General features: G+C 40.8%; 1 protein-coding gene across 1 annotated transcript; it reads right to left on the bottom strand.

Moving 5' to 3' along the window:
• Positions 1 to 1,003: 1,003 nt before the first annotated feature.
• LOC113164628 (sorting nexin-9-like) lies at positions 1,004 to 11,864 on the bottom strand. The gene is made up of 17 exons (XM_026364004.1): positions 11,708 to 11,864; positions 5,937 to 6,023; positions 5,773 to 5,847; positions 5,061 to 5,157; positions 4,636 to 4,783; positions 4,437 to 4,521; positions 4,234 to 4,359; positions 3,962 to 4,079; positions 3,709 to 3,839; positions 3,529 to 3,632; positions 2,990 to 3,093; positions 2,646 to 2,723; positions 2,264 to 2,340; positions 1,938 to 2,027; positions 1,570 to 1,684; positions 1,364 to 1,455; positions 1,004 to 1,264 (listed from the first exon to the last, which is right to left on the bottom strand). Exons 1-17 carry the CDS (start codon positions 11,717 to 11,719, stop codon positions 1,217 to 1,219), a joined length of 1,587 nt encoding a protein of 528 aa, XP_026219789.1. The 5' UTR covers positions 11,720 to 11,864; the 3' UTR covers positions 1,004 to 1,216.
• Positions 11,865 to 13,497: the final 1,633 nt, after the last annotated feature.

The raw sequence follows: 13,497 nt of genomic DNA, 5'->3' as shown, positions 1-13,497 counted from the left end.
TTCCATATTTTCCCAGCAGAACTCTCCGTTCTCAGACTGCAGGTTTACTTGTGGTTCCTAGAGTTTCTAAATTCAATTCAATTCAATTTTATTTGTATAGCACCAATTCACAACAGAAGTCATCTCAAGGCACTTTACAGTGTAAGGTTTAAGACCTTAGAGTATAATTATATAAAAAAATGATATAGAAAACCCAACAAATGTAGAATGGGAGGCAGAGCCTTTAGCTATCAAGCTCCTCTTCTGTGGCACCAGCTCCCAGTTCAGGTTCTGGAGGCAGACACCCTCTCTACATTTAAAACTAGACTTAAAACTTTCACTTTACATATCGCTTTAATGTTTGGTAAAATCAAATCATTGAAACAGTAGAACTCATGGCTGTCTTTAATAGCAAAAGTAAGAGCATACACAGAACACACACAATGCAAAGAGAACTCAAGGGATTGGGACTAAACAGCTGTGTAGCCTTAAGAAAACCACTTCTCAGTGAAGCTACTCAGAAAAAAATTTGCTAGGGAGCATAAAGATTCTGGAGCAATGGAAGAAGGTCATGTGGTCTGATGAGTCCAGATTTACCCTGTTCCAGAGTGATGGTAGCATCAGGGTAAGAAGAGAGGAGGGTGAAGTGATGCACTCATCATGTCTAGTGCCTACTGTACAAACCTGTGGGGGTAGTGCTATGATCTGGGGCTGCTGCATCTAAATGTTATGGCTGATTGATGTAACATCTGATTGTATTTTTAAGGTGATTATTCTGGGATACTTGACCTGGATCATCTACAGTCTGATTTGTGACATATTTGCTTTTCTCTTTCCTCATCACAACTTCCTGTTTGTACATCCTCAGAATTTCTAATTACTTTTGTTGTATTTTCACATTGTTTTCAAGTTATATTAATAAAAACACTATGTACAGTAAAACAATTTAAACTACACAAATGTGACGTGTGAAGAATAGTGAAATGTATTTCTAATTAACGTAAAAAATAACAAAAGACCACACTGAAGAGGAAAAAAGGTGAATTTAATAAAGTTATGAAATCTAAGTCAGTTTGTAATGAAAAATAATTTATTTTAAATAAAAAAATTGAGTGTTTCATCAAGAATTAGTGTTTAAACTTTAGTTTTCTATTAAAATACACATTCAAAGTTTTTATTTTGTTAACAGTGACAGCAATGAAGTCATCTGGCCGTGATGTCACTGGTGACATCATCCTCACAGTGTGGTGAACTGGCTCAGAGCTGCTCTCAGCTTGTCAGCGATCTGACCAATCAGAGAGCAGGGAAGAGACATGTCACTCAGCAACAAACCAATAAATTATGAATTTCCTTGAATGGAGTCTGGAGCCTGGGAACAGCTCACCTGTTGATAGAAGATCACCTGTCGCTCCAGGTAAAGCTGCATCACTCTGGTATAGTCATAGATACGGTTGCTATGGAAATGATTCATCTCAGCTTAAAGGGGACAGGAGGAGTCAGGTTACACACAGTTTTATTTTATTCTTGTGTCTGCTGTGTAGTATGTGTGTGCATTGTAGTACAGTGTGTAGTATATGTGTGTACTGTTACCCTGGAGTGAGTAGCTCATGCAGCTGATGCGGTGATTCATGCACTTCCTGTCACTGTTGGAGATTTTTCCTGCAGAAACTAGACGTTCGGCTTCTTTCACCTTCTCCACTGCAGCCTGAACACACAAAATACAGCTAAGACCACACCCCCTTCATGATATCATCACGTCTCACCTGTAGCCTCCCTCCCCCTCTGTTAAAGTTTAAACAGGTGGACAGAGGTTTCCTCTAAAGTGAAAATATTTAGTTATTACTGATACTACAGTCTAAAACTACAGTATACCAATAGTAATGTTGGTATACTCAACATTACTATTGAGTATACCAGTGCAGTGTGTAGTACCACATTGTGTATTAGTACTGCAGTACCTTGTGTACAGCGATGATCTCGGGGAAACATCCCAGTAGACCTTTGTACTCGCTGTTTGTCTCCAACAGGAAATGAAGGTCATTCTGAGGCTGCAGGTCAGAGGTCAACAGGCATCATCGGGGTCACCGGGGGTCATCAGAGGTCAGCACAAATAAACACAATAACAGCACAAATGGAACTAAAATAACATTAAAGTAAAACCACTTATTGCTACAATGATTTAATGTGAAGTTTATCATAAACTTGGATCTAAATAAAACCCAGTTGTACAGACAGTACAGAGTACTACAGAGTATCACAGTAGTGGTATAAATACTGTGTTGACCTGCTGTTTGATGATGTGAGCGATCTCCTCGTAGGTTTTTCCTGCAGCTGTCAGAGCGTCTGTCAATGTCTCCTCCCCTGAAACACAAAGTGTCTCTGATTGAAAAGTTTCTGATCGCAGTTGCTGCACAGACTCAGCTTCATGTGACGATGATGATGTTGGTGTATTCAGAGACAGTCTGACATCTGAAACTGCCCCGTGCAGACCCCCTGAACCTCTAAGGATCAGTGGAAGATGAATAGATAACAAACAGATGTTGAACTGAAACTTTACTAATGTCAGAAATGAACAAAACTTCTTGTGAGGTTCTGTGAACTGAACCAACTCCCAAATTTCTGATTTTACGGTGTCACTGAACACAGTGTGTTTCCTCCCTCCTCACCTGGGTATTTGCTGCTGTTGAAAACTGTTGACAGGTTTCTGAAGGCTCGACCAATCCGCTCGTACTCTTTAGGTAGTGCTACATATGCAGTAATACACACATTACACAATATATAGTATTCCTTAATTTACAGTATGCACAGTAATACACATTAATACATGCTCATTTTTACACATATATATTCATTGTATGTGTAAGTGTATTGATGTAACAATACTATGTATACTGCACTGTGTTACTAGTGTGTCTATAAACTGTGTGTATTTATGGACCTGTGTACTGAATATATTTATATTAGAGTGTATATATACACAGGTATGTGTAAAAATACTGTATTTACTGACGGCCAGTGCAGCGCTTCCAGTGTGTGTGTCCGACGTTCAGCAGCTCTCTGACTCCTTCGTCCATCGACTTTGTGAACCGACTGTAGTGTTCACACCTGTGTTCACTACACACATAGTAACACACACAGTTACACAAACATTAATACACACATTTACACACAAAAAACAAACTTTTAAACATTTAAAATCAGGGGAATGACCCTTTAAAAACAGATGTAGTTACCCACAGCCCACCAGAGGGGGCAATGAATACATCTCGACTTTAAACTCTGTCTATATTATTAATTTTTTAATTGGTTAAAACTATACTTTGTATTTGACACCTGAACTCACCTGAACTCATTAGCAGAACTGAGCAGAATTTTCTAAATCAAACTAAATCAAAATGTAGATTTTCTTCTGTAAGGAGTGTTTGTTTTTTAGCCCTGAGAAGTTTCTAAAGTTCTTCAGGTCCTAACAATTTCCACCAATTACAGGTTAAAGCAGCCTGTAAGTACCCTGACAGTCAAAACTCAGGGCAAACAAACTGAGTGACTTACACCTGAGCAGCGTCGAGTTCTGCAGCTTCAGGTTCAATCAGACTGAAGATAATCGGACCCACCATCTCGTCTTTCTCTGCTGTCCTTTTTCCCGCCTTCCACTCCTGAAAGACACAGTCTCAGCCAATCAGGACAAAGCTGTCAAAACCTCTCACTGCTGATTGGCTGAAACAAACCTACCTTCTCATCCTTGTAGGCAAGGAACAGCTGAAAGACTTCGCTTTGAGAGACGACCGGATGACGACACATCCGAGACATCCAGGCCTGCAGCTGCTCCATCCTCATTCTGATGAAGTCCTCCTCAAACCGGCCTGGAAGCACAAGTACAGACTCAAACACAGGTCAGAGATCATCCAGAAGCAGTCCAGGTGTAACAGGATTGTACCGCTTTTAGAGGTGTCATACATTTGGGGTTGTCATGGCGACAGCTCACCTGTCACTTGCTTGTCAGGCAGTGAGGGGATGGGAAGCGCCGAGCCAAACTTTGCCATCAGACGCTCATACAGCCAATCAAAGTGTTTGTAGCGATGATTGACAGGTCTGTTTGTCGTCTGGGAGCGATAGCGGCAGATCACAGAGTATCACTGTCAATATTACTGCGTATTACTGTGACTGTTACTTCATGTACTGCTGTGTGAACCTGCTGATAATAGCGTCTGACAAAAGACTGAATGTAATTGTGTGTATTATTACGACTCCGCTCACATTGGGCGTGACCTGGTACTCGATGAAACTCTTCAGTCCGTACAGTTTGGACTCTTTCTTCGGGTCTGCGATCACACAGTCCAAAGGAGACGTGGGGTACAACCAGACTGGACCTACCTCTGCCATCTGATTGAATGAGCAGGAGCCAATCAGAGCATAGCAATCAACAACAAAAACCCTGCCCAATAAAACGGATTACTCACGTAGACAGGAAGCCGGTCTCTGCTGTTTGACGGTGGTTTAGCTAACAGGAAGACTTCTGGGTTTGGACCTTTGGAGAATGGAAATCTGCACAAGCACAAGATTACTGAGCTCTACTGAGCCGTACTCAGTTCTACTGTTTCATGCTGTAACATCTACAAATTTGCCCTTTATGTTTGTGTATTTTAAAGATTTGTTTACTTGTTTCGGGAGATCTTGACAGATGGGCCGTAGGTGCTCCTCCCTGAAGCTCCGGTATCTTCATCCACCTGATTATTTCCATGGTAACTGCTTACTGATTGGTCGTCCCAGTCATCATCCCACTCTCCGTCATCGTCCTCAACAGCTTCTGCAGACAGATTGAAAATTATTTTTACCTGTTATTGTACTTCTCGGCCGGGGCGGCAGTAGCTCAGGGGGTAGAGCAGTCGCCTATGAACCCCAGGGTGAGTGGTTTGATTCCCAGTTCCTCCTGGCTATTTGCTGAGGTGTCCTTGGACAAGACACCGAAACCCCTGTAGTGTAGTGCTGACATACTGTCTAGCAGCTGTCCACCCACAATTTCCCCAAGGGGATCAATAAAGTATTCATTATTATTATAAAACACTTTGAGTTGTGTGTGTTACCTTGTTGTGAGTATCCACAACTGTCTGGTCCTTCTGTGGTGTTACTGACATAACCCCCGGCCCTGGACCAGAAGTCCCCATCCCCTCCGCCATCAATCTTAAAACACAACATCAGCAATAAAATGTATTAATAAAGAGAAGCATATACTGGGTGTTTAGTGCTTTGCTGTCCTGTCCAGACCCCATGTGGAGGCGTCCCACAGGAAAATGTACTTGGGTCATTACTGATGTTTTTCCCACAGGAAAATGTACTTGGGTCATTACTGATGTTTGTCCCAAAGGAAATGTCCTTGGGTCATTACTGATGTTTGTGGATGTTTTTTATGGTTGTTTTATGTTTTTGTGGTGTTTTGGAGTCTCTCAGTGGTTGAAAAAGTACTCAGATCATCTACTGAAATCAAATAATTACTAAACTGTTTACAAAGTTTGTCACAAGTAATAGTCCTGCATTTAAAACTTCCTGCACCACAGGAAATATTAGCATTAAACTAAAGTAAGTAAAATTACACAGAATTACATATTTAATATTGGATTGTAATAATTGAATGCACTGATGTGTAAACATCAGTGACATATTAGCAGGTAAAGTTGAAGCTGATTTAAACCTTTATGTGCCGACAGCTGCTTTATCCATATAAATAACATCACCAAGTTCATTAGATTCAGTAACAGACTGGACACAGAACCAACCGACAGACCTCACCGTGCTCACCTGTAAATAATCCTCTGGTACCAGTCCGGTTTGTCCTCTGGAGTTCTGGGCTTCGATCCAGCCTCCACCCACAGTCTGCACACACAGAGATTATGACTGATTATCACGTTTACTGCACATATGAGTATGTACTGCATGTGACTGCTGTATGTTTGAGTTTGTACCCTGTTGAGGATAGTGAGAGTCTCTCCTTCTCTGACTGACAGCTCGTTGTTTCCTGGTTCAGCCGTGAAGTTGTACAGAACCTGAGCCTGAGACAACAACAACAACAGAACAAACAGAAAACTGCAGTACTCGTATTCCTGTGGCAGGGAAATAACAGATTCAATTCAATTCAGTTTAATTCAGTTTTATTTGTAGAGCGCTTTTTACAATTGACATTGTCACAAAGCAGCTTTATACAACCAAAGAACAGTACATGAACAGTGAATGTGTATGAATCATGAAAGCAGATTGTCCCTGATGAGCAAGCCGAGGGCGACAGTGGCAAGGAAAAACTCCCTGAGAAGGCAACAGGAAGAAACCTTGAGAGGAACCAGACTCAACAGGGAACCCATCCTCATATGGGTGATTACATGCTGTGTAGGCAGCAGGCAGTCTAGTATAACAGTTAATGTCTTTAAGTTAATGTGGAGTCCGGTTAGTTATTTGCAGGCAGGGTTAGGGTCACAGCAGAAGTTATCTTAAGGCACTTTACAGTGTAAGGTTTAAAACCTTACAGAGAATAATTATACAAAGATGATATAGAAAACCCAACAGTCCCATTTAAGCAAGCTTTAGGCAACAGTGGAGAGAAAAAATTCCCTTTAGAGGAAGAAACCTCCAGCAGAACCAGGCTCAGAGTGGGCGGCCATCTGCCTCAACCGGTTGGGGTGAGTGGAAAGAGAAGAGAGAAAAGAACAGCAGGCAACAAAAAAACAACGACAAGCAGCAAGAACATTGGGCAGGTCAACTGGATTCTGGAGATGTACAGCTCCAGGCCGAGGATACCTGCAGAAAAGTACAGAGAGAGGGAGACAGAGAGGAGGAAACACAACTACAGGAGAGAGAAGACTCAAACATGAAAAGGTAGAATTTGAATGGATAGAGAAGAAAGGAGAGAGGAGAGGAGCTCAGTGTATCAGTAGAGGTCCCCCAGCAGACTAACCTATAGCAGTAGAACTAAGAGATGGTTCAGAGTCACCTGATCCATCTCTAACTATAAGATTTATAAAAAAGGAAAGTTTGAAGTCTAGTCTTAAATTTAGAGAGGGTGTCTGCCTCCCGAACCTGAACTGGGAGCTGGTTCCACAGGAGAGGGGCTTGATAGCTAAAGGCTCTGCCTCCCATTCGACATTTGGAAACTCTAGGAACCACAAGTAAACCTGCAGTCTGAGAACGGAGAGTTCTGCTTGGAAGATAAGGAACTATGAGTTCTTTAAGATAAGATGGAGCCTGATTATTAAGGGATTTATAAGTGAGGAGAAGAATTTTGAATTCAATTCTGGATTTAACAGGGAGCCAATGGAGAGAAGCTAACATTGGAGAAATATGATCTCTCTTGCTAATTCCAGTCAGAACTCTGGCTGCAGCATTTTGGATTAACTGGAGGCTTTTTAATGAGTTATTGGGACAAACTATTAATAATGAATTACAATAGTCCAGTCTGGAAGTAACAAATGCATGGACTAGTTTTTCAGCATCACTTTAGGACAGGATGCTCCTAATTTTAACAATGTTTCTCAGGTGAAAAAAGGCAGTTCTAGAGATTTCTTTGATGTATGAGGTGAAGGAGATATCCTGATCAAAGATAACTCTGAGATTTCTTACAGTATTACTTGAGGCCAATACTAAGTCATCAAGGGTGAGAACGTGATTAGACATAGTGTCTCTGAGATTTTCAGGCCCAAACAGTATAACCTCTGTCTTTTTAGGAGTGTTTCCTAATAATATTACCTAAGGGGGACATATATAAAGTGAAAAGAATCGGTCCAAGCACAGATCCCTGTGGAACTCCATAGTTAACGTTGCTGTGCATGGAAGACTCATCATTAACATGTACAAACTGAAATCTATCTGATAGATATGATTTAAACCACTCTAGTGCTGCTCCTTTAATCCCACTGACATTTTCCAGTCTGTGTAATAAAATGTTGTGATCTATAGTGTTGAATGCAGCACTAAGATCTAACATGACGAGTATAGAGAGTAGTCCGTTGTCTGATGCCAATAGAAGATCATTAGTAACCTTTACCAGTGCTGTTTCTGTGCTATGATGTACTCTAAATCCTGAATGGAAATCTTCATACAAGTTATTGCTACGCAGGTGGTCATACAATCGCTTAGAAACTACCTTTTCAAGAATTTTAAAGATAAAGGGCAGATTGGATATTGGTCTATAATTCGCTAAGACCCCTGAGTCCAGAGTAGGCTTTTTGAGTAGGGGCTTGACTACAGCAACCTTAAAAGCCTGTGGTACGTAGCCTATTTGTAAAGACAGATTGATCTGATCTAATATGGACGTGCTGATCAAAGGTAAGACATCTTTGAGGAGTCTAGTCGGGATGGAGTCTAAGAGACATGTTGATGATTTAGAGGAATTAATTACTGAAATTAATTCAGAATGATCTACGGGGAGGAAGCAGTCTAAGTACGAGCGTGGTCTTACAAATGAATCTAGAGTTGTTGTACAGTCCATGCTGTATGTCTAATGTCTTGTTCTAAGAGAGGAGTCGTCTTTATTTGTATAAGGTTCTTATGAATAACTCCTCTTGTGTTAGTTTTTGATATAAATAATTTAGGTAGTCGGGGAGCAGACACTGTCTCAATGGAGTTATGGTATTTTTTGGGGGGTGACGGCTGTAAGGAAGCTGCAGAGAGGTGTGTAAGACTGCGTCTCTGCGTCCTGGGCTCCACTCTGACATGTCAGGGTTTAGGTCGTCTAATAAACTCTGTCATATTTCTAGAGAGTTGAGACGCACCATCTAAAGTGGGATGGATGTAGCCCACGTTGTTTGCGGGACACCACTTAGATAGCCAGTGGTTAAATGACGACATTCAGTTAAACATGTCGTCGCTGGTCAGATTGGGAAGGGGTCCAGAGAAAACTACGGAGTCCAACATCATCGCCGGCCTGACTTCCTGGCTGCTTGGGAACTGCCAGGGGACAGCTAACCGGAGCTATGCTAGCTGGCTCCCATGACCTGACTAGCTGGCTTATTTTCCACGGTGTGGAGCAGAGTTTCCAAATCAGTCAGCCTGGCCTCCAGTGCTGAAAATAAACAACATTTATTACAAATCCCCTTCTCACTAAAGGAGGCCGAGGAGAAACTAAACATATGACAAACCATAAAAAGAGAGAGCAGGTGAAGAAGAGGGAGAAGCAGAAGAGGAAGAAGCAGCCATGGCTAAAAGAGCAGAGCTAACAGACCTCACAACACAAGAAATCAAGAGTATTTAGAGTATTAAGAGTGAGATGATGATAGTGAGTTTGTTGTAGAGACAGAGGAAAAGATGTCTCTTCAAAATAGTTTAATCCTGATTCTTTTACTGTCTCTTTCAGTCCCTTCAAAAACTCCAGCTGCCTCTGCTGAATCAAAAGACATTAAGACCTTTTCCCTTGTAGGTTATAAGAAGGTTTTTAACCATAGCAAGTCCATAGAAATCCACCAGTATGGTAGGGTTCCTTTAGCCTGGCCGCTCTCATGGTCCTCACTTTATCCACGTAATTCAGGAGTTTCATTATCACTACTCTTGGTCTCAGTATGGGATTCATACTGCCTGGGTGTTTTTACCAAATCAATGGGCATGCTAAAGCAGTAACAGACTTGGAAAAAAAATAGCCACACCAAAAACACACATAAATCTGCTCCCTCTTTTCCCTCCAGTAACCCCACCAGGTGAACTTTACATCAGCGGCTGCAATTTTCCAATTGGTCAACTTTAAGTTGGTCTTCGATTGTGGCTTTTATGGTTGTTGTTCTTCTGCCAAGTGTTTGTAGTTCAGCTCGAACACCCTCTACTGCTTCCATGAGGTCATCAAATCTTGAAGAAAAATCTTCTTATATCGCTTAAATCGCCGATAGTATTTCGTTGGAGACATGTTAGCATCTGTTGCTTCTCCAGTGTGGCTATTGCTGGCTGTGTTGTTAGCTTGTGTAACAAGGTCCACTGTGTTTCCTTCTTTAGCTGGTTTTTGCACTTGTTTTATTGGCATTGGTGCCATTGCTCCTTTCTTGTGTTAGGAATCTGTATTTTCCTAAGTATTTTCATAAGGCCTATTTGGTTGGTCACTTTGTATATATTATATTTTCTAGTTATATTCTAATAAAGAGATTTAGAAATATATAGCTATTGATTTGAGCTTCTCCTGGTATAAACTGTACCAAGTTAGTGTTGTGGCCTGTAAATAAATCTATCAGGTATTTTCTGTGAATAAATAAATGTACTAGAAGTTAAAGGAGATGTGAGGTCCGATGGACTGTTTGTTCAAACAGGAAAAGACTGAAGGATAAGAGCAGATTGTGTAAGAGCATTGCTCTGTGGAACACATAGGCGTGTGCAGAGTTTTGCATAGTTTATTTTAAAAATCTGATAATAATTAAGCAAATTTTAAAAGAAAAACTCAATGTTAGTTTGATTAAAAAAAAACTACACTTCAGCTGATTAAAGATAAACAGTATAAACCCGTACAGTTTGATTAAAACTTCAGCACAGGAAATGATGCCTGCCTGTGTGCCCTGCTAAGATGTGGTCTTTCACTTGGAAACATTACGTTATGTTGGTACCAAAGCTCAGGATCAGATTTGTCACCTCAATAGATTTAGTGTTACTGATACTGTTCTTTATAATGACACATTAGAGATTATTTTTGTTTGGAACAAATAGACACTTTCTTAGACACTTCTTTAGATCAAACCTGATCTTTAAGAAAAATAACCTGATATTGTGTGTGTCATTTAATCCTTCGCTGATGGGATGACATAAAAGTAAGAAGAACTTTGACATGAGCTGAGAGGAGTTTGAGTTTGAGAGGAAATGTCACTCATCTCATCAGAGAGAGACCCAGAAACCGGAGTTCCTGTTAGACCAGAACTCTTGAGTCAACATCTTCAGGCCTTTTCTGTCTAAAGCTCTGAGACTGTTTGTTCCCTCACTTTAACAAACTTTACACTTTACACCAGACTCCAGTAGAAATTTTACACGATTTACCTGTATGTTTACACAGTTAAAGACACAGTGTAATTAATAATATTATTATAATACTTGTACACATCTGAAATAATAAATGCCCTTTTCCTAGGATTAACCCCAAAGATACTTGATTGTCCAGACTTCTTTACAGTAAAACTGGATAATTGTTGAACCAGTTTCTGTACTTTTGTGTTTCCTATTTTTTCTACATTTCTGCAGTAGAAACATGTAGTTTATAACTTCTGTTTTAAGTGTTTTTTATATTACTACAGATTTTAAATAATTCAAATACAAAATATTTTATATACAGTACTTCTGTACAATTCGATTGTTTTAATGCCCATTTGATATTTAATAATATTCCTGCACATGTTACCAGCGGGAAACTTTAAGTTTATTATATGATTTCGGTGTTTTTCCTCATTTGACAGCTCTAAAACATTCCTACCAGATTCCTATAGAATTTCTACACGATTTGCAGACATGTTAAAGTACGTAAACGGCGAATTTCGATTCGTTCTTTAGTATTTATTTTTCATAATAAACAGTAAAATACTCGAACAGAGCGTTTTAAACATCTTTTAAATATGATCAAAGTCCGTTTCCTTCTTTGAACTGAGTATTTCCTGGTTGCTTTAATAACAATTTTTTTCTATGAAGTTCCTGCAGGGACCAGCCCTTAGCTCCGTGTTTCGTCTGATGATGTAAACAGCAGCAGGTGGTGGGTCAAAGGTCACTGCCAGGTACAGGTGAGCGGTCTTACCTTCAGAGCCATGGTGACGTCACAGTAGCAGCAGGTATTAATCGTTTTATTTGTGATTTGAAAGTTTCGTCGTGTTGAGCAGCTGATCACCGAGCGACACCAACTTCTACTGGTCAAGCTGCAAATACACACACAAAGTGCTTCCTTTCCGGATTTTCACAATAAGAGCTTCATCCTGCCAGGTCCAGTCTCCATGGCTCAACTTCCAAATAAGTACAGCTGGTTGACTAAGTATCTTCACCGACATATTCAGCTAGACTATAAATAAAGTTACATTGCATTAATACAGGGCAATGTACACAAACGAGAAGATATATGAGAGAGTAAATGTAATTTGTTTGATTCTGTTACATACAGCCTGTACCCCCACAACCCCTCATTCCTTCTCAATGTCTCCTCCTCCATGTACTCCAACTCCTCTTCCTACACCTGTGTGCATCTCCACCCCTGCAGCAATGCCCTTTCCATTACCTGAGCATGCTCCACCATCTGTCACGATAACAGGTGTCAGGCTGCAGTTATAAAGACTGTGCTGTGGAAAGGCAGCAGGACCAGGTGTTGTATGTCCTAGGCTGTTAAAGGACTGGCTGCTCAATTATGTGACCCTCTACAGAGGATCTTGAACTTCGGTCTACAATGGGGGGATCCCAGTTCTATGGAAAATTCAATTCAATCTATGGAAGTTTACACGAACAGTGAATGTGTATGAACCCTAATAATCAGATTGTCCCCGACGATCGCAAGAAAAACTCCCTGAGAAGGCAACCGGAAGAAACCTTGAGAGGAACCAGACTCAACAGGGAACCCATCCTCATATGGGTGATTACATGCTATGTGTTAGGCAGCAGGCAGTCCAGTATAACAGTTAATGTCTTTTAAGTTAATGTGGAGTCCAGTTAGTTATTGGAGGCTCTGGTAGACTTGTAGGAAATTCCAGTCCTGGACTAGATAAGATAAGATAAGATAAGATAAGATAAGATAAGATAAGAAAACCTTTATTAGTCCCACAATGGGGAAATTGCATTTTTACAACAGCTTAAATACTAGAGTGTCAGAAAGACAGTCTGACCAAAGGAGACGAAAGACTAAACTGGCACAGTCCGAGATAAATAGGCTATGAAACCTGACAGTATAAACAGTTCAGTAATAAATAAAATATATACATGTAAGTATAGTATATGTAGCAGTATGAGTATGTACAGTATATGGATATTACTAGATGGCAGTATTGAAAATGTACATTGTGTAAGTTGGTTTATGATTATTGTCCAGGTGTAATATGAGTATCAGCAGTGTTCATTGTACAGTCTGACTGCAGCAGGGAGAAAAGATCTGCGTAATCTCTCCTTCGCACAGCGAGGGTGGATCAGTCTGTCACTGAAGCTGCTCCCCTGAGCAGACAGGGCGTCCTGCAGTGGGTGAGACTCGTGGTCCAGCATGGATGTCAGTTTTGCCAGGACCCTTCTCTCACCCACCTCTCGCACTGAGTCCAAGGGACAGCCCAGGACAGAGCTGGACTTCTTGATTACTTTGTCCAGCTTCTTCCTCTTCTTCCTCTCTTCTTCCTCTCCAACTTTTCAAGATGGCGGCGCGCACAGACGCAGCGGCTCACTGCTCCTCACGAACGGTGCTTTATTTTCTTTATTTACTTTGTGTGTATGTTTGTTTTGGTGTGCTACTTTTTGGGAAAACCACCGGATGCTGGGCACAGTACATATACAGTCGTCAGGATCTTCTGGGCTTGGGTTTAAGCTGTGAAATGATTATTACATCGGACTTCCACCGCTCCC

The sequence above is a fragment of the Anabas testudineus genome, chromosome 2, assembly GCF_900324465.2.
Source record: "Anabas testudineus chromosome 2, fAnaTes1.2, whole genome shotgun sequence".
NCBI lineage: Eukaryota > Metazoa > Chordata > Actinopteri > Anabantiformes > Anabantidae > Anabas > Anabas testudineus.
This window is presented reverse-complemented; position numbering and strand designations above follow the sequence as displayed.

Excerpts from the sequence above, each read along its gene's own strand:
- LOC113164628 (XM_026364004.1), bottom strand. Across the intron at positions 4,784-5,060 it reads TTGTGGATACTCACAACAAG|AAGCTGTTGAGGACGATGAC; the intron begins GTAACACACACA and ends ATCTGTCTGCAG. Across the intron at positions 1,456-1,569 it reads CATGAGCTACTCACTCCAGG|CTGAGATGAATCATTTCCAT; the intron begins GTAACAGTACAC and ends GTCCCCTTTAAG.